This window comes from Poecilia reticulata, chromosome 10 (assembly GCF_904066995.2).
Source record: "Poecilia reticulata chromosome 10, P_reticulata-male-v2, whole genome shotgun sequence".
NCBI classification, from domain to species: domain Eukaryota; kingdom Metazoa; phylum Chordata; class Actinopteri; order Cyprinodontiformes; family Poeciliidae; genus Poecilia; species Poecilia reticulata.
The window spans coordinates 25709917-25734007 of NC_088839.1; the positions used below are offsets into that span (position 1 = coordinate 25709917).

The 24091-nt window shown below is 37.4% G+C and overlaps 2 protein-coding genes across 3 annotated transcripts; both read left to right on the top strand.

The window, feature by feature from the left end:
• Positions 1 to 4744, top strand: vgll1l (vestigial like family member 1-like). Of its 2 annotated transcripts, none has more exons than XM_008420686.3 (4): positions 1 to 276; positions 1403 to 1602; positions 3012 to 3365; positions 3953 to 4744. In XM_008420686.3, the coding sequence occupies exons 2-4, from the start codon at positions 1413 to 1415 to the stop codon at positions 3988 to 3990; spliced, it is 582 nt and encodes a 193-aa protein (XP_008418908.1). In that variant the 5' UTR covers positions 1 to 276; positions 1403 to 1412; the 3' UTR covers positions 3991 to 4744. The 2 variants fall into 2 exon arrangements, with proteins under 2 accessions (XP_008418908.1, XP_008418906.1); XM_008420684.3 differs by having other exon boundaries at positions 7 to 276; positions 1400 to 1602.
• A 7214-nt stretch (positions 4745 to 11958) lies between these two features.
• tmtops3a (teleost multiple tissue opsin 3a) lies at positions 11959 to 23827 on the top strand. The gene is made up of 4 exons (XM_008420682.3): positions 11959 to 12693; positions 15940 to 16268; positions 20600 to 20833; positions 23111 to 23827. The coding sequence occupies exons 1-4, from the start codon at positions 12321 to 12323 to the stop codon at positions 23330 to 23332; spliced, it is 1158 nt and encodes a 385-aa protein (XP_008418904.1). The 5' UTR covers positions 11959 to 12320; the 3' UTR covers positions 23333 to 23827.
• The last annotated feature ends 264 nt before the right edge of the window (positions 23828 to 24091 follow it).

Here is a 24091-nt window from a genome sequence, read left to right on the forward strand (position 1 = left end):
GTTCGGGCTCCTGAGGAACCTGCTGGATAGCATTCTGATCATAGCTGCAACCCTCCCCAGCTAAATCATCCAGTAAGTCTGCAGGCTCCGTGGGTAAAACGCTCTCTTTGCGGAGTAGACGTCGAAAACGACAGCAGCTCATTGAATCTGCTCTGATTTTGCAGTTTTCTTGTTGGCTCTGCTGTTTTTGTTTTTTTTCTTTTTTCGGGGGCAGGAGGTCAACCAGTCAATGCAAGCTTGTGCTCCCTGTTCAACGTTGGTCAGTCATCAAGACGGGTAAGACAAGTACGTTTCTTAAAGCTAACTGATGAAGGGGGAGATTGATACACAAGAGTTCAGTTAAATGTAAAGACAGTTTGCAGCATGTTGGGAGTTACTCAGCTTGGAGAGGAAGCAGATTAGCTGGATTTCTAACAAAACAAAATTATATGTTCTTGATCAACTTGATTTCATTCGTGCTGAGCTCAGATTTAGTTAAAAATTTGTCCTGAAATACAAACCTTTTCTGGACAATTTAAAAATCTTCTAAGTCTCAGGAATATAAAAGAGCAACATTGTGACCCACAAGCCTTCAAAAGAAACTTGATCTCTGCAGTGAGCTAGAGATATGACTGGATGAATACAAATCTACAGCTAAAAACCCTCAGATTTAGATTTAAAATAATCTTTTAATTTCACCGACAAGTTTCTTCGGACTGGATGTAATTTTAACAGGTTCAGGGTGTGGAATTGAAAATGAAAGACAATCTGCAGAGGCAGTTAACAATTAGGATGATGGGAAGGAGGCCTCCAAAAAGGAGTTTAACTGTTTAAAATTCCTGATACTTTTGTTTTTGGTCGAATTATAAATAAAACAGAGATGATACTCCTCGTACGCTGTCTAATTATCTTTTGATTGATGCTTGTTTCATTTCCATACAGAGAATAATTTCTCAATCAAACAAATTTTGCTACTTGCTAACAGGATTCTTCAACATGACTAAACACAAAACATAAAGATAGAATAGAGACAGAAATATCCATTATAGTCAGGAAATTCAGGTGCAACATCAGCATAGAGTTATATCTGTGTGTGTGTGTGTGTGTGTGTGTGTGTGTGTGTGTGTGTGTGTGTGTGTGTGTGTGTGTGTGTGTGTGTGTGTGTGTGTGTGTGTGTGTGTGTGAGGGGGTGTGCATGCGTGGGGCTGTCTGTGTGTGTGTGTGTGTTAAAGTGCAATAGTTTTCCATGTTTTAGTGCAAAACGTTTTTCAGGTTTGCATTCCAGATAAACCAGGTTAAAGCAGATATGACATAAACACATAATTGTTTAATTATGATTTTTCATAGTTAAAAATAGTTTGAGCTCTTCCTTCATTAAATGCAAAAAACGTTTTCTGATTGTCCACTTTTGAATTTCCAGTAGCAGGTGACCCATGGAGGAGCGAGCAGAAAGTCTGATACCGGTGAAGGTGGACGAGAACGCTTCCGGCTTCACCCTGCTGTACTTCCATGGAGACATTAACAGCATGGTGGACGAACACTTCTCAAGAGCTCTCGGCAAAGCCAGCAAGGCCAGCGAGTTGGTTCCAAGGTCAAAGAAAATCCGCAAAACTGTAAAGCAAGGTGAGCGTGTAAAAGAGTCACTGCATTACTTAAAGACGCAGGACTTTATAAAAATGACTTTCTCTCATCTGGGGTGTTGCTTTGATTCTTTCATGCACGTTTAAGAAATCCTTTAATCTTCCTTGGCAACCATTTGGGTTTTTAAAACGCTTGTGGGGATGTAGCTCCTCCTCCACGCCTCTGAGCTTCCACATTACCGAGCACCATTCCAACACTCCTTCAGACTAGCCTGCAGCAATTAGCAAACACCTGGTGGAGCTGCGCATCAGCTGAGCTCATCATAGGAGGTACATCTCAGTGCAACGCTGGTAAAAGGTTTGTTCATAGAGGAGCCATGTTGTGATGACTTCCTGAAGGCGGAGCTTCAGAAAGATCAGGAGTTTCTTAAAGAGACAGAATTTGAAGGCGGTAAATTGCAAAGTAAAATTTCTTTTACCCTGACAAAAGGAAATAGTTGAACCAACTTGTTACTAATTGAGTTGTTTCAATTAGTAACAAGTAATTCAATTCAGTTTATCCATCTTAATCCATTAAGTTGGATAAACTGGATACATTTAAGTCAAATCATTTACTTTACTTAGAATAAAGAAAAAATTTTTGGTTTTTATTTGAGAGTAAGGTAAGGTAAGGTAATTTTATTTATATAGCACATTTTCAGCAACAAGGCAATTTAAACATGAGTTAAAAGGAAATACAAACAAAATAACAAACCAAAGGAAAGAAAACTAATTTAATGTTGTTCTAAAGTATGTAAACTAAGTGCTCCTGTTCAGGGTTCCTAAGTATCCAGTACCATTTCTAAATAGTGAGTACTCTACAGTTTCTGATAAAATAAGCTAAAGAGTGACTGATCTAATTCCTTTTCTGGGTTAAAGTGAGTCTCCACAATCCTAAGCTTATTCTAAACCCTTTAGTAGTTAGACATGAAAGTGGGTAATGACAGAGAGGGATGACATGTGGTAAAGGTCATCAGGCTGGGACTCGCGTTGAGGACGAACGTTTCCTTATGTGAGTTCTGCTCCTGCGCCACCACAGCGCTGGTCGGTACCGGGTCTGTCCCTGGTGAAGCTTCATGCATCGTGGCGTCAAATGTAGGATTCAAACGGGGCATTGAAATAAGTTGTTTGAAGTAAAGTCAAAGTAAAAAGTTCTTTTAGGTTAAAATGTGTAACTTTTAAGCTAATTCAACACCAAACAGCAAGTTGTCATCACTAAACCAAACGAATTTAGTGAGGTTAATGTAAATAAGTCCATAAAATGAACTACAGCCCAAATAGACTTTTTAGAGTGTAAGTTACATGACTGAAGGTAGCGTAGTTACTCGATTGTGCTACAAAGTGATTTTATGTGGCTGGGAAACACATAAAATCAAACATGACTCATTCTCAGAGTATTATTTTTTCCCACAGAGAGCACAGACAACTGTCATGGGAACATGTCCGGCCCTTACTCCGAGTCCCAGGTGCCCCCGTTAACGGGACACATCCTGGCCCTGAACCCGGCGGAGGAGATGCCAGGATCCTGGAACACGTTCAGGTCAAGAGAAGGTCCAGCGCTGCCCAACCTCATGTGCACCCTGTCCTCAGACGCACTGAGTCTCTCCGGACAGCAGTACTCCGCGTCCCTGCTCAACCTGCTGCACGGCGACCGGGGCGAGATGGGAGCCGGCATCGCCTCCAGCTCCAAGCCGGACCCACTTCCAGGCTGGGCGGTGCCTGCGGGGTACAGGGAGTCTGTGGACCCTCCGATAGGCTTCGAACCTGGTAAGTCTTAATTTAATATGGCTTTTATATTTTTAAAGGAAGTGTTTGGAAGTGTTTTTCTGGCCTGAATATGCTGTTTTCTACATATGCTGCATATTTGTGTTAAGTTTTTAGAAGTTTATATCTTTCATGTCTAACTACTAAATAATAGGAAATATTAATTCTCAATATTAAATCAGATGATACTCAGTTTCTTCAGTAGCCATTTTTTAAAAACCAAATACTCTTTTACTTTTACACATAGTAACTTTTAGGATGTTTACTTTTTTCTTTCACTTGAGAAAAAATATGTTGAAGTACTTTTGCTTGAGTACAATTTCTGGGTGCCTGCACCTTTAAGAGCTGTACTCTTAAACAGAAATGTTGTCCATTTCTGAATATTAAATCAGATGATATGATCATCCTAGACTTTTTTTTACCAAATACTTTTTTTACTTTTACACATGGTAATTTTTGGATACTTTTTGTTTTTACTAGAGTCAAAGCATGTCGAAGTGGTGCTAATTTTGCATGAGCACAATTTCAGAGTACCTGCACCTTTAAGAGCCGTTTAACTCTGCTTGATGATCTTTTCCTCGTTTTTGCAGGGCGACATGGGGATAAAAAGGACTTGTACTGGTACTGAGGAGAAACACGGAGTGCAGGAGGAACAGAGGACAGCTTTAGCCAGCGCAGCGTCGTTCTGTTCGTTTCAGCAGAGCAGCATTTTGATTTCCTGACTATGTTCTCTCTCTATTGTTTGCCGAGATGACCTCAGCGCCTGAGCGCGTACTGGGACAGCCTCTGCTGCAGGAAGCTCTCGGTGACAAACCAGTTCCTCAACTTTTGGCATTCCTTTTTTAAGAATCAGAGCTGTGTGTCTGTTTTCACACGTTTTGAGGTGAAGCTTGGATGAAGTGCACTTTCTTTGTGGGTTTTACTTCAGTCAACAGGCCAGTGTGAAGTCTGAAAACTGTGAGCCTCTGAGATGTGTAGAAACTAATGTAGCTACAACCTGATCTACCTTTAGTTCACCTGGTTGGGTTTGTTGGAAGATACTCAAACAGGAAAGGGAAGCTTTGCTTGGTCCGTAACAATCTAGGAAAAATAATACCTTGTACTTTTAGGTCTTGTAAAAAGAATAGTTGAAATAATCAGAGGCAGCCACCAATGCTTACGAATAAATAATAGAAGATTGATGCCTTTTAGTTAAACAGTGTGTTTCTGACCCCTGTTGGTGGATTTGTCTTTATGAAGAAATGTACATGATGCCTAATAATCGGTATCTAGATGCTCTGAAGTGCTGGATACCAGGTTAGCAAATGTTTCTTTGCAGGGATTTTTTTTAAATGTAGTTTTTAATTTCTCTTTATTTGGATGAAGGAACTTTGTCTGTTCCTGTGTGTAAATAAATTATTTCTGTGTAGACTACTTGAGGGAATCTACAGTCAAACCCGATATTTTCACGCACTGTAAAAACTCATAACGGCTTTTTTTCTGTCTGACAGCAAATCAGAAGGAACTTTTCAGAATGTCCTCTATGTGTATAAAATTATCTGTTTCCTAAATGTACAGAACTGAGAAAGTTAACTTCAGATTATTCTACTTTCTTCAGTCAGAAGTTAACATACACACCTTAAGATGATTTGTCACTAATTAGGTCAGAGGCTTTGAGTAATTGTCCAATTGAAAGACTCGTTTTTGCTTTAATTAACTGGTTGACAAAGAATATTGCTTCCTACTTTATATATTGAAATGAACTAGTTTCTGTTCAGATTTAAACTGTTTTAGCTTCAGAGGACAAATATCCAAAAATTAAAGTTTGACTTCCTCTGTAATCTGTAGTCTGGGAATTTTATGTTGCTTTAGGATTATTGACTTCCTCTTCCTCTCTGAGTGGCTTGTCTTGGCAGATACTGATTTCCCCTTTCAGTAAGTATCTTCATGTCGTTTGGTGACTATGTGCAAATATTACTGCAAAACACACAAACCTCTGACACATTTATGTAATTAATTGATCATCGTCAACTGGGGTTTTCCTAAATTATTGAGACAATCAGTAAAATCTAAGTGCACATAAATATCTGAATTGAAGAAGGTAATTAAAAAATGAATCTCTTGTTATTCTGGCATTTAATGAATATTAAAATTGTACATAATCCTAAACGACCTAAAACAGGACGAGTTAGGACAGATTTAATGTCAGACGGTGAAGAAAATGTGTTTTTATACATTGTATGTAAATATCTGGTATATGAAGAAACTAGTTTGTTACCTTTTTGTTCAATTTTTCCTGTATATTGATCGTCAGTTTATGATCAGCTGTAGTTAAGATAGTTAACCTGCTACCTTTCATTTAACACACACAGACATATTGTTGGTAAAACTCGGATTCTTCCATTTAACTGTTTTTGAGAGTCTGTAGGCTGAGCTCTGTCAGCTTCACTATTAAATATGTTGGGCATTAAAAGCTTTTTTTGTTTGTTTTTTTTAAACTAAAAATTTGTTGTAAAATGTATAATTTCTAAAAGGATTATCAGTTGGGTATTTTACATGCAAATTCCATGTTTTTGTTGTTTTTAATATACAAAGACTATCATGAATTAAAAACCTCTGAAAAAATGTGTAATATCTTTGTCTAGATTTCCTTTTGATGGTTTTATGTTTAATTAGATCAACATTTCCTTCCACGTTTTAGATGTTTTATAAATCTACGTTTTTATTTTGGAGGTTCAGCAGCTGAGATTAGGAAACAAATTAAAATTTCCTACTCATGTTTTAATTTATTTACACCAAGTAAAAAGACACTTTTTTTCTCCCTGCTGAAGTTAAATCTGTCGACACTTCTCTTGTTTTCAGTGAGGTAGGATTAACAAAATTATTTATTTTTGATAAAAGTGACAATGAGAATATGTCAGATTTATTTATCACTCCTCCTTGGGCTGCCACCTTATCGTGGTGCAGGGGTTTGAGTGTCCCAATGATCCTAGGAGCTATGCTGTCTGGGGCTTTATGCCCCTCGTAGGGTCACCCAAGGCAGACAGGTCCTAGGTGAGGAACCAGACAAAGTGCAGCCTGAAGACCCCTTATGATGTACAACAACCTTGGATCTAGCGTTCCCTCGCCCGGACGCGGGTCACCGGGGCCCCACTCTGTAGTCAGGCCTGGAGGTGGGGCACGATGGCGAGCGCCTGGTGGCCGGGCTTTTACCCACGGAGCCCGGCCGGGCTCAGCCCGAAGAGGAGACGTAGCACCTGTCACGCACCTTCTTCCTCAGATTTGTTGTTTATGATACATGGCTTGCGGCAAACTGGAGCAGGACTTTCTCAAGGCTCTCAGCAGCCTTCTTCCTGCTGCCATTCAAGAACACAAGAAAACAAACATGCGAGGTGCACAACAATGTGTACATCCACAGATTTTCCCTCCTGAGCATCTGCAGCCGCTCCTTTATTTAGCAGCAGTGGAGTGAGATCCATAAAAATGCATCTCATACATTTTTGCATTTTGATTAGTTTCCTCCTATATCATAATGATGCTTTACTTTGTGTTGGTCTGCCACCTAAAATCCCAGTAAAGTGACGTTTCAGTGAATCAAACTTTATCTGTACATCGACACAGAAAGAATAAATGTAACCAGTTACTCCAACCATGTCTGACTTTTAATGACTTCACCCAGATAAAAACAAATACTGTGAATTTCTTTGCAACAAAAGGACGATGATCAAATCTAAAACAGCCATAAAGTAAATCAAGTGCGTCCAAAATGAAGAGGTTACTGTTTACATTCAACATGTGACGTCATCCAGCTTTATTCTCAGCTCACTGGCTATTTTCCCCACATGCTTAGAGATGCATCATTTCACTGTCGAAGCACCATTCACAGTCGCAGACGGAGGAGCAGCTTTCCCCACAAGATGAGGCTGGATTAATGATGGTGCTGTGCTATTATTAGCTGCTATCCATCTGCTGCTGTGCGAACCACAGACGGATTGCAAAATGGCCGCTCTGTGGGCATCGATCCCAGAGTCTTATGGGCCCCGAGCCAGCTGTGGGTGTGAGGGAAAGGGGCGCTCTGGTTGTCTGAGATCGTGGGTCTCATCACCAGCCCGAGACGCTCAGCAAAGCTTTGTACTTTAAACTGTGTGCTGGCAGTGAAGGGACATGTTACAGCTGGAACAGGACGGCTGAAGAGTCACGTTCATGTGGCGTAATGGACACTTTACCGATGATACGACCAAAAGAAACACCAGAGGATCTTTCAACTTATTCCGTGAGGACATTATGTCCATCCATCCATCCATTGTCTTACACCCTTGTCCCTCAGTGGGGTCGGGAGGGTTGCTGGTGCCTATCTCCAGCTAGCGTACCGGACGAGAGGCGGGGTCACCCTGGACAGGTGGACATTATGTCATTTAAAAAAAATGTTTTTATCAGGCTTGTGATTGTTGGAATACACTTCAATTAGAACGAAGAAATGTTAAATCATTTAACTGTTTTAGGAAATCACTTACACTGTAAAACATTTGAGCTGCATTTAGCTGAGTCTACAATCTTCTACTCTTTAAGTCAAATAAATTTAGCCAGTTTTAGGTTTTGAACCTAAATGTGAGTTTGTGAAAGATAAGCTTACGGTAGTGAGCTGTTTTACTTTTTATTAATTTTGTCAAACCTTCAAGAGTTGAATAAACTAGAGGTTTTAGGTTAGCACTTAAAAAAACTGAAAGAAGAAAAAGACAGGAGTGGGTGAGTATTTCCCAGAATGCTTAGCGGCGTGTTTCTGTATCCTGAGACAGATCTGATCTGACTCTTGTGTTTTATTAAGCCAAATGTTTATTTCAATGTCCTGTTCACACTAAAGCAGCCATCCTTAAATAAGTCACATTGTTGACTACATTTGTCCAAATTAAACCATGTTTAATTTTTATTTCACATAATCTATATACGGTTTAACAGTTACTGAACAATTCATGTCAACTGTGATCTTGTTTTAATGTGCAGAAAAAGCTATTTATGTTTGGAAGTAGCTACTCATTTCCTGTCCCAGGCCTCGTCGTACTGCTGACCATCTAAGACTTTTATCTTCCAACAAATCCAAATCTAATGTCACCTTGTACTCCAGAGAGTTCTCAGTAATGTAACGTCAATGTTTACATCATTTCTCTCAGATTACGTTGCCAAGTGATTTAAGCTTCCAAGCAATAGGATGTCGACTACTAAAGATTTTACAGCTATTAAAGCTGCTCTACTGGGTCAATAAAAAAGTGATTTAGGTCAAGAGTGCCCACTTGGGGAGGAGGCAGTAAAAAAGAGAGTTACGTAAACGCAACATAAACAAAAAGAAGAGAGTTATGTGAAACATCTATAACATATTTACGATCGTTTGGACTTGGTTCTGGTAATTTCATCCAATCATCCAGGCTTTTTAAAACAGACACCAGACTCCTGAAGCAGAAAGTGTTGCTTCCAATTGACACACAGAAGCAAAATTCAGCGTCAGGCTGCTAATTGGAAACTGCATGAGAAAAAATATGGAAGAGAAAACGTCAAAACCAAGAGCAGAACAAACATGGCAGGATCCGAATAAACAAGGTTTCATTGTTAATCCATTCAACAATAAGATCATTTTGGTTCTTTTACCTGTCAGTGCAACTGGATGTTTGTTCTCTTTTGTTTATCCATGTATTTGTTGCTAGCTGGATTTCTTATGAGCACAATAAATATGCATAAATAATAGGTGGAGTTATGATGAATTTATATAGTTTAGGGTTTTCCGATAATCTTTGGTTGATGTGTCAAACAGATTAAACCTCAGGTCGTTTTGAAGGTTTGATTAATAATTAAACACAGATTGATAAATAGAGAGACTGAATTAAAAAATAAATTTATAAAATAGTCATTTTATGCTATAATTAGCAAATATTACTGGTTTTCCAACTTGAAATTATATAATACTATAATTTCAGAGAACTGAATTCTGACTTTTTAAGTGATATTTGGTTTTATGCTGATCATTTTGATGTAAACTGATGTATCATTTTCCTTTTAGACATTATCAAAATTAGTAAATATTTTCAAGGTTTCAGGGATTTTTTTATTGTCATGCCACTTTTGCTTGTTTGTGGTACGAAATTGGCACTCAGGAAATTTAATTCACAAATAAAAAAAAAGAAGAAAATAATAAAGTAATTCCTTTTGATGCATAGATACTTTTATTTTTTAATTTGTTTTTATTTCATTTTAATATTCAAATTTTTATTTTGTTGTGAATTTGAAAACACGTGCAGACAGTAAAAGAAGAAGAAAAGTAAGTTTAAATACTTTACCTTCAACCTTTTAAAGCTTTTATCCAGAGATCTGATTATACGACGTGAATGAAAGCCACAAGCACCAAGTAAACGTAACACCTGCAGTTTCAGAGCTTTTTCACCTTTCATATGGTAATTTGTCATTTGTCAATGGAAGAAAAGTTTTGATTTATCATTTCCATTTAAGCTCTATAATTAACAAGCAGCTAATCGGCTGGGTGAAAGTCTCACACTGCTGCCCTTTAGGACACTTTAGAGACAATCCAGCTGGAAAACTCTCATTCACTGCCTGTACAATAGTAATCTTTACTGGTATTTCCTTGGTATTTAGCAGAGAAATTTCAATTTACACAGTCCAAGATTAATCTATCTTTTCCCTCTTTTTCGTGTCCAGTCCTTTAACTAAACTGCTCTCTGTAGACACTTTGGCTAAGACGTCTACACATTTGTTTATGCACAACTTTAATAAGGTGAAAATTCAATCAAGATGAAGTGTGATTAACTTTTCAAATGTATTTTTAATTATCTTGTTTTGAGTTTACTTTCATTTGTAAACCTTGGTAAAGTATCGAGTCTAGATGTTTATAAATTTGTTTATGCATACAACTTTAATAAGGCAGAAAAATGCAATCAAGATGAAGTGTAATTAACTTTTCAAAAGTATTTTTAATCATCTTGTTTTGAGCTTACTTTCACTTGTAGACGTTGCTACGGCCTTCAGTCTTTCACAGACTGGCCGCCATCTTTAATATTTGGAAATATTTGTTTTCTCTGATGATGAACTTTAAAATTTCTAAAACTTTCTCTATGAATCCTCCCAGATTCAGCGGCGACTTGATTATATCTCAATATTTCACGCCAGAAAATTGGAACAATGTGTTTGTAACTTTCTAAACCACCTGCAGTTGATCAGAAACATCTAATAACTGTGTTATTAGATGAAACTACAAGCTTCAATTTATTTTACTGGAATGTTTTTCATGCACTTAATGATGTATTAGTTTTACATTTTCAACTAAACTTTGTTAAATACACCAGAAGAAGAGGCACAATTTGGCAAGATTGCACTCTATTATGATTATTTACTGTTTCATAATACCATGTAGGGGTCACATGGTAATGAGAAATGCAAACCTTCATGGGGAATTTGGCTGATCTGGCGCAGAAGTGGCTGTCTGGTGGGAACTGGGAGGGAATCTCATGAGAGGAGGTGTGAAGAAGAAACAGCAGCCAATCTTTGTCTCTGCAGGAGGTGGACATGAGGTACATGATCTTCCTTCCTCTTCACATGCTTTAGGAGGCTGCTGTTGGGCTCAGAGAGGAAAACATCCAGTGCAAAATGATTAATACAAATTTAGCTGGTAGAATTTCTCAGTCAGTCCAGACTGACTGAATTTAGATGTAATGAAAGTTAACCTAGTGTCAGGTTTGATGTATAGAGCCATGCATTAAAGCATTAACCTCTGGACATTACTACTAAAGAAACATCAACTTTTAAAATGTTTTAATTCATTATTCATTGATTATTACATTCACTAAGCATGAATGCTGCCTTTTACCTTCTGATTTTAGATGATAATGAGTTCTGTGGTATAATATTTTATCAGATAGTAAAGATTTTCATCACAATTACCTCTTTTGATTGTAAAAAATAATGCTAAACCTTATATAAATCACGTCGGGTTTTATTTTATTCACAGCCTGGGCAGCCTGGAGGTAGCAGGACTGACTGACAGAGCTCCAGACCCAAAGGCTGCAGGAGTCACCTGAACTCCTCAAGAGGAGGTTGCATGGTCCACTAATGAAGCTAAAGTAACATGGCTCCAGAGGAAAACCCAAACCAAACGGTCTGCTCATGTTTTGACCCTAATTTTTTTAAAAACATGCAAGACTGTTTTTTAAATGTCATGAGAGTTTTCTCTCTTTCCTCTTCTTTCCACATCTAGTCCGCTCACTGGCAACTCAAACACTACGTTTGTTTGTCCAAACATACAGAATGCTCCTCAGCAAGTCTCATTTCTAGTTTTCCATCACTGAGAAAAGACTGGAAGAAGATAAAAAAAACACACACAACACGATGAGTTGTGTAAAGAACTGAATTCTTTGCAGTGAATTGAATCTGTGTTTAGCTGAATGAAGCTAATCACAGTCTGGCACAGAAAGCTACAAATGAAATGCACAACTTAGCAAAAATCAGGCGACAAGCTTTGTATTTGCGATGCGGCGCAGCAGGAGTAAATGGCTCCACTTTAACTTTGAAATGGAAAGTTTATTTTGGACATTCACTGAGCCTGACCCACATCTGCCATGAAAAAGCAAAAAATAAACCAAAGGAACTTGCTGTGAGGAGGCAATTTTAACTCACATAAGCACATCGCGTTGAAAGGCAACACATTTCCAGTTGGAAAGGCACCAATTTGGGGGGATTTATTCAGGCAAGCTGTCGTGATCAAAATGACCAGAACTAGTAAATGAAAGGGTTCAAAGAAAGAAGGACAATACTAGTGTTTGTGCCCAGCAGAATAAAAGGGGTGGGGGGTGTTTTTGCATTTCAGGAGTGCAGGTATAAAGAAGTGCTCTGGTCATATTCAACTCTCTTACAGCAGCCTGCAGCGTCTGGAGCCGCTGTGCCAGACTTTCCTTCTGTCTGTTTACCTCCCCTCCACCTGCTATGGTCCTCTACTTGCACGGCTCTAATTTAAGCACCACAGACAGCTCTAGCCTAGGCAGCGACGCGACCCTGCGCGACTCCACGGCGCCCCAGAGCCGCGATGGGCTGAGCCGGAGCGGCCACACGGCGGTGGCGGTGTGCCTCGGCTTCATCCTGGTGGCCGGGATCCTCAACAACTCTCTGACGCTGCTGGTCTTCGCCAGGTTCCGCTGCCTGTGGACGCCGATCAACCTCATCCTGCTCAACATCAGCCTGAGCGACGTTCTGGTGTGCGTCTTCGGGACGCCGTTCAGCTTCGCCGCGAGTCTGCGCGGTAGGTGGCTCATCGGAGAGTTCGGCTGTAAGTGGTACGGGTTCGCCAATTCCCTTTTTGGTGAGTTGTACACTGTTGTTGTTGTTTGACATTGATAGGTTTGTTTGCTAAATGTTTAACTTTTATTACGAAGTTCCTAAATAAAAATTATCGTCAATTTTATACTTTAAAAACGACATTTCAAGGAATGTTGCCAATCATTTAATTCCTTGTTGTTGGTATTAAATCATTTCCTTTTCGGTGAGTAATATGTTGTTGATGTTGTTGTTGTTTGACAATGCTAGGTTTGTTTACTAAAACCTTAACTATTATTAAAAAGTTCCAAACTAAAGAATTATCACCAATTTTACACTTTAAAAACAAAATTTTGAGGATATTAAATATTATAATTTAATTCCATCTTGGTGTTAAATTAATATCTTTTTGGTGAGTATGTTGTTATTGTTGTTTGATATTGCTGTATTTGTTTGCTAAATGTTTAACTGTTATTAAAAAGTTACAAACTAAAGAATTATTACCAATTTTACACTTTAAAAACAAAATTTTGAAGATATTAAATATTATAATTTAATTCCATCTTGGTGTTAAATTATTATCTTTTTGGTGAGTAATATGTTGTTTGATATTGCTGGACTTGTTTGCTAAATGTTGAACTATTCTTAAAAAGTTACAAACTGAAGAATTATCACCAATTTTACACTTTAAAAACAAAATTTTGAGGGTATTAATCTTACCCATCAAAATATTTTTTATTCCACCACTTAAACAACACACTTCCCCATGAATTTTTTTTTGTAAATTATACTTCGCCTGCCATGAATGCTAAGGCTAGTTAGCATGTTCACCAATCACGGTTTTCCTGTCATGACTATTTGTGTCTCACCCATCATCACATTGAACAGCGTGTACAAGAGGTTGATCGACAGCGCTAAGACCCTCCTCCTGGCTCTGATTGGCTGTTTTTGAGCAGGATGGGCATTTTTGTGCTGGGAGAAGTTGGAGGAGCGTAATTGTTTTCAGAGATTATCTGTGTCGACAGTTTTCATAATTATGAAATTATGAAACATGTTTTTATAACACTTTCATTCTGCAGCTGTTTGTAAGACAATTGTCTTAATCCTGAAGAAGTTTGTCGCAATGGACAACACATTGTTAGTCATGTTGTCTGGGCGCCCGCCCTGGACTGGGAGCTGTTTGTTTTGTTTTGTATTATTGTGAAAGTGGCCAACTTTCTATTATTCATCTAGATTTGACACAGCAGGGCCTCCCAAACCTCCTGTGTCTCTACCCTCAGTTCCCGCACATTTTCTTCCAGCCAACTCTGTTGTTAACATGTCATAACTTGTTCTTCCGAGCCGCCTTTAAACGCAACATGACCTCGTGTTCATGTTACTTTCATGAGTAATTTTAGTGCAATGGGAAACTTTTTGTCTTTTCTTGAACAACATGATCAATTGTTGCTGCTCTTACTTGAGTAAAAAACAGAAAAAAACTGTCATATTTCATATAAATTAGAATATTTTTAATATTTTTAAAAAGTTTATTTGTTTCAGTAAAACACGTTATCTAAATTAATTACACAACTGGATGTTTTCAAGTCATTTTTCTGTTATTTGAAGGGTTTCATAAATGTTTATGTGTTTATATTAAATTAAAAGGTTGTGGGTCCTTCCTGCTAAATTCCTCTGAAGTCTGATTCTCTTATATTTTTTTGTTTTCAATATTTAGAAATTAGAAGTTGTATTAAAATAACCGAACAAAATAACTGTGTAAACTTTAATATCACAAATAACAGATTAAAGAATGTAATTTAGACTTGTTTACTGATTTTTGAGCGAGACTGAGAAGAAAGCAACAACAAAATGCAAAATGTGTGTTGGTGTATTATTTGTAATAATAAAATAAATAGAATAAATTCAGCCAAGGGTCACCTTCTGCATCCCTCCAGAAATTGTAAGGAAGACACTCAGTAACAGACGTGGAGTGAGATTCATGCAGCATGACTGGAAAAAACTCATCAGTTGTACAAGATCTCACCTTTAAATGATTCTTTAATTATGAAGACATTATTAAAACTTACACTCCATCAAGCTGACATTAGTTTCCTATAAATCATCTTTAAAGTGAAAAATGAAGCAGCTAATTGAGTTTCTGGTAATAAACCCACTAAACACTTTCAAATTATGATCAAACCTGGAAATTTTATATCGATTGAGACATTAAAAAACGATTTCATGAACTGACCTTCATCCATTTATCCAATCGTGCCACAATAATCTAATGGAAAAAAAAGATTGTTTCAGATTTCAACCTGTCAGCATAGAGTTATAACTAAAAATTATATATTTAAAATTAACTTGAATTGCAACAAATCAGAATGGTTCATTAAATAAAGATGAGGCTAAGTTGTAAAAATGATGAGTGAAAAACTGATTCATGTTGAACCACCTTTAATTTTTATGGCTCTTTTAAAGTCCAGATTCATCAAACGGTCAGTCTGCTGTACATTTATTTATCTGTTTGGATTCATTTTCTTCTCATTAAAAAAAAAAAACCATTGAGGTTTTTCTTGCTGTTTATTCAGATCTTTGCCGAGTTAAGTCAGGCAGCCATTTTCTTTTTTGAGAGATGATGCATTGTCCTGGCACATCAAGCAACATTTTCTTTTTTCTATTTGTCTGGATGAACTTTGACATTCACCAGATAACAGCGAAGTGAACTTGTTGGAAGATTTAAAGCTTTCCATTAAAGGTGCAGTATGTAACTTTTGTAGAATTTGTTTTTTTTACATATTTGTAAAAGTGTCACCATGTTGTGACAATATGAAAAAGATAAACTGTGAAAAGATCGATCTCCTCCACCTCCTCTCTGAGCTGCTATTACCATCTGAAGAAATCCTCGGCTCCTGCGTCGTCCTGAACAAAAACAACCAATCAGAGCCAGGAGGAGGGGCTTAGCGTTGTCAAGCAATCTCAGAAATGCGCTTTTAATGGTAGTTTACTACTACAGAAAAATTGTTTATCTGCCGTCATGGGTGGCCATGCTAACTAGCCTTAGCATTCACGACAGGCTACGCTAACAGCAGTGCAGCATAGAGCAAAAGGGGGAGATTATCTGACAACATACTGTCATGATTTAGTGACAGTTTCGAAAAATATGTATAAAAACTGTATATTTTTAATAAAAAAGTTTTAAGGTATACGTACACCAAAATGATGAGTTACAATATTATATGTGCTTTGTGCACCAAAATAACAAATATGCTGATGATTGATGATTATATTTCACTGTTCCTCTCTCCATAAGGCATTGTGTCTCTGGTGTCCCTGTCTGTCCTTTCCTACGAGCGCTACAACACCGTGCTGCGTTCCTCTAAGGTGGACGTCTCAGACTTCAGGAAGGCCTGGCTCTTCGTCGGAGGCACCTGGGTCTACTCGCTCCTCTGGACGCTGCCGCCCTTCCTGGGTTGGAGCAGCTACGGTCCCGAGGGTCCCGGAACCACCTGCTCTGTCCAGTGGCACCTGCGCTCGCCCACCAGCGTGTCCTATGTGCTGTGTCTCTTCATCTTCTGTTTGCTGCTGCCACTGATGCTCATGGTTTACTCTTATGGACGAATCCTGTTTGCTATAAGGAGGGTGAGTGTAAAAGTATACAAGGTTTCTATGGTAACAGGGGGTAGCTTGGGTAAGATGATGGAGTATTAGGGCAGTTGTGGAGAGAAAGAAAACAAAGAGGAGTACATTTCTGCCAAAACAAAAATAAAATTTAATCTCAGAAATTTTCTAGAAAAAAAGCTGGAAAATGTCAAAGCTTGAAAACTAAGAAATCTGCTAAAAAAGAAAAAAATTCAGAAATTTTGAGGTTATTCTCAGAATTCTTCTAGAAAAAACGAGGAAATTTTTGTGTTTAAAAAGTCAAAAATTCACTAGAAAAAACAATTTGAAATTAATCTCAGAAATTTTCTAGAAAAAACTAAAAAGTGTCTCAGTTTGAAAAGTCAAAAAGCTGCTACAAAAATCTGAAATGTTTAGATTATTCTCAGAAATCTCATAGAAAAAACAAGGAAATTTGTGAGTCTCAAAAGTCATAAATTTACTTTAAAAAGACTCAGAAATGTTGAGATTAATCTCAGAAATTTTCTTGAAAAAAACTTGGGAATTTCTGAGTATGTTGAGTTTTGTGAAAACAGTTTGCAGGTTAAAAACGATGGTGTCTCATATGTTAACATCAGACTCACAGAAACATATTTTCCATATTAAATGTCATTGAATTTATTTCATCCATAATAACACCTTAAACCACCAGTCTGCTCAGTTTTTCAATTGGTTCTGGGATGTTGAGCATAGAAAACCTTCGAGCAGCTTTCACTCAGGGCTTTGTTGCAGACTTCAACTCTCTACATTCAGATGTCATTTCCTAATTATAGTGTGAACATAACTTTTTCAATTATGCCTTCTGCATATCAGTAAGCAGCATAATTGCGTATTATATTAAGGCCTAAAAGCCTTTAACAATTTCCTGAACTGAAAAATGCTAATTTGCAAATGCATCTAAAGCATACATGGCACAAACCAGCGCTGCAGCTTTCCTGAGAATAATTTTGTTAAAATGCTTTTGTTGTTGTCCGTCTACTCAGCCTAAAAGCTCTAAAGGCTCCACTGACATGGGTTCTGCAGGCGCGTTTTCCTGCCAGGGTACTTTTGAGATTCAGAAATGTGTGTCTGAGTTTGAGCTGCAGCTGTCAGAGCCGCCGTCGTTGTCAAGCCAAAACATCCCAGAATTCACTGGAGTGTGTTTACAGTCTGTGAATCAATTCATCCAGCAGGAGTAGGTTTTATTTAGGGGCTGCGGCTTTGCTCTTTGCAGTGATCCTCTTAGATTCCCTTAACTCAAGCCTGCCTTTATTGAGTATAAACCTGTCAATCATATCTAAATTGGTAATTAAAGGCTCCCAGTTGCTCTTTGCTTCCACTCCTGCTATGAATGAATCACCCAGAAGGTATTTTTAGAGCTTGTGAGCTGCGTGTTACCATTGGATACCCTGTGTTATATAAGCATGCTGGGGTTTTTTTTTTTTTTTTTTTTTTGAAAGTCCGTGCTCCCAGAGGAGTCGGAGCAGAGAAGGGGTCCTGAAAATTTCACCTGATGATCAGCAGTGAACCAAGTCAGCAGCATTTCTTAGAAACAGATGAATGAGGATGTTTCAGCCCAATAAAGACGATTTCAGCCAGCAAGAATCCCCACCACAACCTTTAGATTGCACTCACTCTGGTGTTTTCAATTCTCACATCCGAGGGATAAAGTTTAATTGCACTTATAATATCAGGACTGAATTAAAAACCTTGAAGCAAATAATCTAAAGTTCATGTGTCAAATCTGTATGATGCCAAATTGCATTAGTCTCTCTAGTTTTTCTGAGATTTTACTACCATGGAAAATCATCAGATCCCTGCACTTTTTTGTTTTGATGCTTGATGGTGAGTTTACCGAAAATGTTCCGACAAATTGGTCAAACACGTTGTGTTTATGTGATGCTACCTCCCACCTGCAGGTGGCAGTATTTCTTACTTCGTCTACACTGCTTCCTCAGCTTTATTTGATGTCAAGTCCGTTAGCAAGCAAAAGTCATATTTTCCGTCATACGTAAGCGCAAATATTAAAAAGTTATCTAGCTAATATGTCTAAATTAGCTCCAGTTTGTTAATGGGCCCTTTAAGAACCTCCATGATATCGACAAAAGTGAGTTTGACTCCCATGATCTAAAGCAACATGTCCATTGGCTTTACTCTGAACTACAAAAATCAGCAAATTTGTGCAAAGTAGAAGCTACTTTTTAATTTCAGAAGCATAATCTCACACTTAAAGAAACGTGAGGACAACCCTTCCTTTAATCCTAGTGCATTTGGAGAAAGTTATTCTTCTTTAAAAAATAATTTAAAAAAAGTTTTTGCACCAAAAACTTTCCTTAAAAATAAATGTAAGCAAACAAATATTTCCAAAATATTTCTTTACTTCTTTTAGTCCAATGAAGTGTCTAAAAACTCTAAAAACTGGTGATAAAAAGGGTAATTTCTCCAAGCCATTCATAAAAATTAGAAAGATGAGAGAGCATAATGTGTAAAGTTAGACGTCTGTGTTAATTTTCATAAGTGAGGAAGCAGCTACAAGAAAATAACTACTGGCCTAAACTTGCTAATCAAAATGTCTAAAACAACTGGAAGTATGACTGATGAAGGCCAACAACACTTGGACCAGGAAAAAGGACGATAAGGAAGGAAGTGTGTCATTTTAAAAATCAGGCAATATTTCAATCCACAGATTTATTTCTTTTGTCAGGACTTTCAATTTGATTATCAGAAAATGTCAGAGCTAGATGTCGAAAAGAGGAGAGCTTGATGTTTGTGTGCAGCAGTCAAGAGTTAAACGTTTATTGGATTTTAGTTGGACAGTAATTAAAAACCTATTTAATTTTATGAATGAAGGATCATTGGTTGTACTGTTTCCTCTCCTTTCATTCATCTTGACGTTTGATTTCTACAAGAAGTGTCAGAATCAATCAGGTGGGATCTCATTTTGACCAATTCCTGCCTCCTCTCCTCCAACCTCCTGCTGATTGACATGAAAATTGATCTCAGCAAAAATATTTGAAAGGATGTCTCACTTTCTGAAATACCCAGAAATGAGGAGGTTTGGCACAGATGTTTGATTCAGTGGTTTTCTCTAAAGTTATTTCTAAAACATATTAATTCCACAGTATAACTAAAAATATATTCCTTACATGTATTATTTCTGGTAGAAATCTGGCAGATACAGCTGTATGGTGAAGCATTATGATGAGTTTAGGTTTAAATATTGACTAGAAAACAAATTAATCTTAATTTGTTTTGAGTCTTTGAGCTTTCCTTTAGTTCTGCAGGAATCCAGAGTGACAGCTGCAGGAAGCCCTGACTAAAAGGTGCAAATAAGATGCAGTGTTATTCTTCACTCTACCACTAGATGGCAGTAAACGAATAGAATCTCCAGATGGGTGGCCTTAAACTTGTACATTATGTTATTAATCAAACGATAAATTATTAATGAAAAAGCCAGAAGAAATGTCAAAATCTACAAGACATTGAAAGAAAATATAAAAGATTAAACTTTATCATGCACAAAAAGGTTAAAATAGTTTTGCATCTTTTTTTATTATAGTTTTGTTTTATTTGGTTGTGATTTTTTTTAATGGCTAACTAGTTTTAGTACGTTTTTAGGAGTGAGTTTCCTGGTTATATTAGTTATTATTAGTTAAATATTGCTTAGTTTCAGTATAGTTTTAATTGTTATAGACGTTTTAGTTTTTTCTTAATGGTCAATTTTTAGCTGGTGAATTCAAAAAGGTCAAAGTATTTTATTGCGATCATGTTTACATTAAGTACTCAACATAATTTACCTTTTTAAAAATATATTAAATTATTGATGAACAAACAAAAACTGACCTGAGTTTTCTCCCAACTTTTGCTGTGGTCATGTTGTGGACCTGGGAGGCCATAATTCGCCGAAGGCTGATGGAAACTGCTAGTTTGAAGAAAAAACAATATTCATGAGTTTATTTACTAGATTTTATGATTCTAATAAATAAAACTTAAACACAAATATAAAGGGTATTATTTCTCTAATTTTAGTAGAATTTAGTTACTTATTTAAACATGCAACATACTTCCAGTTAGTTATATTTTTCCCCTTTAAGTACCGTTTTTATTTATTTCAGTTAATGAAATTAATTATAATAATCTTGCAAAACTGTGCAAACTATCTCATGCTCATGAGAAAATGTATTTTCTATTTTTTCCCTTTAATGTCCCTTTTGGTACTCCGTAAAAACAAAACTCATATGATTTCATCTTATACCTGTTAGAGGAATATTAGATTATGCTTCTAAAACGATGGGATTTTTTTTGCCTTCTCTGTCTGTGACTCTGTTCTGCAGGTGGGTAAGGTGAACCTGCTGGCCGCGCAGCGCAGAGAGCAACACATCCTGCTCATGGTGCTGTCCATGGTGTCCTGCTACATGGTGTGCTGGATGCCCTATGGAGTCACGGCGCTGATGGCCACCTTCGGCCGGTCGGGGCTGGTCACGCCGCTGGCCAGCGTGGTGCCGTCCATCCTGGCCAAGTTCAGCACGGTGGTCAACCCCATCATCTACGTGTTCTTTAACAACCAGGTAGGAAGAATGAAGTACAGTAATTTTTCTGGAGAGAAAAACTTTAAAGGGGCGGTATTATAACTATGTTAACTTCAGTTGTTGTTATAAAAATGCTATATGAGCTTATTTCAGTGACTTGAAATTGGGTCTCTGTCTCTTTAAAAACGCTCTGAGACCCGCCTTCAGGAAGTCATCACAACACGGCTCCTCTATGAACACTTTAACGACCAGCGTTGTGCTGAGAAATAGCTCACATAATGAGCTCCGGAGATGAGCAGCTCCACCAGATGTTTGCTAATTGCTGCTGGCTAGTCTGAAGGAGCTGAGTGGGGGACTTGTGAGGGAGGCAGCAGCTCAGAAACCTCAGCTCTGAGGAGGAGCTGCGCCTTGAAGGCGGGGCTAGGTCCACCCAGCTGAATGGTTGCCATGGAGATTACAGGATTTCTCAAACATGCATGAATGAATCAAAGCAACATCCAAGTGAGGGGATAACATTATAAGATGATGTAAAGCTCAAATAAGTTGATTTTTACATGATACTGATCCTTTAAAACGATGATAACTCACCTCACTTCCAAGACAGAAAACAAAAATTATCACCAGGTTTATGACAACAGCTTAAAGAGAGAAAAAGATACTATAGTTAACTGTCTAAGCTTCTAGACCTGTTGAACCTTTTCAGATTTTGTAGAGCTACAAACACGAGTTATTGCATTTTATTGGGATTTTATGATGGACCAAAGCAAAGTTGTATGTAGCCGTTTTAAAACACGCTGCGCGAAAATCTAACAAAACATTTACCTTTAGCTGAAATCACAGCCGCAGGTTTTTTGGTTTATGTTTCTACCAGCACATCCGCATGCTGACATCTTTACTCACTGAGGACTGGTTGGGTTGGATGGAGAGCAATCCTGACCATCAGTGTTCATGTCTTGCTGCAGAATCTGAATTGGATTTAGGTCTGGACTTTGACTGAACCATTATGCTGTAGCTCTGGCTGAACAGCCGTAAACTCAAGCGTTACAACCTTCAGGGTTGTTATCCCACTAAACCTTCGCCCTGGTCTTTTGCAGTCTGTAAAATGTTTTCTTCCAAGTTTATCCCGAGTTAAGATCTGTCCATCTTTCAGTTTGCTCTGATCAGAGAACAGACTGAGATTGATTAGGTGTGCTGAGGGAGGTGGATAGTTATTTTTACATGTAGCATTTTTATTGTAGGGTAAACATACAATAAAAATGTATAATTTTCCGCAGATTCTAATATGATGAAATGTGGAAAAGCTTTAAAAAAACATGGCAATTTTATCAAAAATACCAGAATATATCAGCTTACTTGTTAATTTTTCCATCTGCTCAGAAAATTAAAGTTATTTGAAATAAATAAAACTACCTTCACTGGAAATGTCAAGTTCTTGATCATTTCCACTGGAATATTTGTTGTTTATTAACTCTATTGATCATGTAGGGATTAAAAGGCTCCTAAACGTAAGTACTGTGTTGATACAAAACAGAAAACTTAGCAAAAGCCTTTAAAAAAAAAATCTAATTAACTTAATGGTAAGACTTTATTTGAAGGGAACGTAAATAAGACTGACATAAACATGACATAACATGTCATGAACATGAATAAGCCTTCATGAATATTTATGACAGTTGTCATAAAGAGTCATTCGGTAAATTATGACACTTTTAATTAGGTAACTTTATGTTATTAAAGGTAAAGTTTAAACAGTAATGATTTCTTGGTTAATGTCAAGTTGTCATAACAAAGACATTTTGAATAATGTCAACTTTGGACTAAAAGTGTCATAATTTACCGAATGAAGCTTTATGACAACAGTCATAATTATTCATGAAGGCTTATTCATGTTTATGATAGGTGTTATGTCATGTTTTTACAGTGTCATGACAGTCTTATTCACCCCCCTTCAAATAAAGTGTTACCAAGTTAATTAAGTAATTTGACTGAATCAGTAAAAAATATCAATAGAAACATGGTTTGAGTGATAATTGTATTTTGCAAAAATCTGACCAACTGAATTATGCATCTTTCAAATCCAAGTTTTAGTGCAGAAAATGAGTGAAAAAGAAAACGTTCACTACACTTTGCATGATTTCAGTTTAAATCTGGAGTCTGCAGTCTGGCTGCATAAAGTCAAACTATAAAGTGCTGGTTTAAACAGCATAAATTAGCATATTGCTTTATACCAAAATCTAGTTAATAAGCAGGAGAAAAGTATCTGTGAGGTAAATGTTCCAGTTTAGGCGTTTGAGGCTCATTCTGTATTTCAAACAGTTTTACAGGTGCTTGGTAGCCTTCATAAAGTGCAGCGGGGAGCCACACTCTGTTCACGGAGAGGAGCAGCCAGCTCCAAGAAGCCATCAGTCGGCCGCCTTTCATGGTGGGAAACCAGCCTCCTCCAGCCCTTCGCAGCCTCAGCTCCTCTGCAGCAGAGCCGCCGATCCCTGCAGCTGCCGCAGCGGCACAAACATCCTGTTTGTCCATTACACACCATGAAAGCCTCACAGTCACATCCGTCACTGGGCGCTTCCTTTTGGGTTTTCATTTTTGTTGTTTTTAGACATTTATTAGTATTTTATGTATTTTCTGGTAATTATTACATTGAAGATTCTCTTGAACAAAAGGCTTCGCCGCGATACTGCGACATGAGAAGCTCTTATAAGAAACTGAAGATATAAATTTCTTTTTTTCAACCTTTCCTTCTATTAAACTTTGGCTTCTTATTTTAAAATAGATATTTATTTCACTTTACATAAATATATATTGTGCTTCACATAAATATTCCCCCAAACGAAGAGAGGGCAGTTTAATCCCTTTTATAGTTTGTCTTGATGCTTGTTCAAGTAAGTAAATAACTAAATGTTATTTATGTAGCACACTTTACAGGTCAGAAACCACAAAGTGCTTTAGAAAATATGAGACATAAAAACACAGGAGAGATAAAACAGAATACATGGGGCATAAAACAAAATAAAACTAATTAAAAGCCAACCTGAATAAATGTGTCTTCAGCTGATTTTGAAAAGTATCAAAGTTGGAGGGGCCAAAAGGATCCTGGTTCACAAAAACAAGGTAAAAATAAATGAATAAATGTTGATTAACGCAGTCAGAGGTGTCAAACTCATGCTCTCAAATGGCTGGTTGTGCCAAAATGTATTGATAAAACTCACTAACAAATTGTTAAAATATTAATAAATCGACGTCTCTGCATTTGAAAAGTCCTTCATAACGTTAAATAATACTGAACATTGTTTC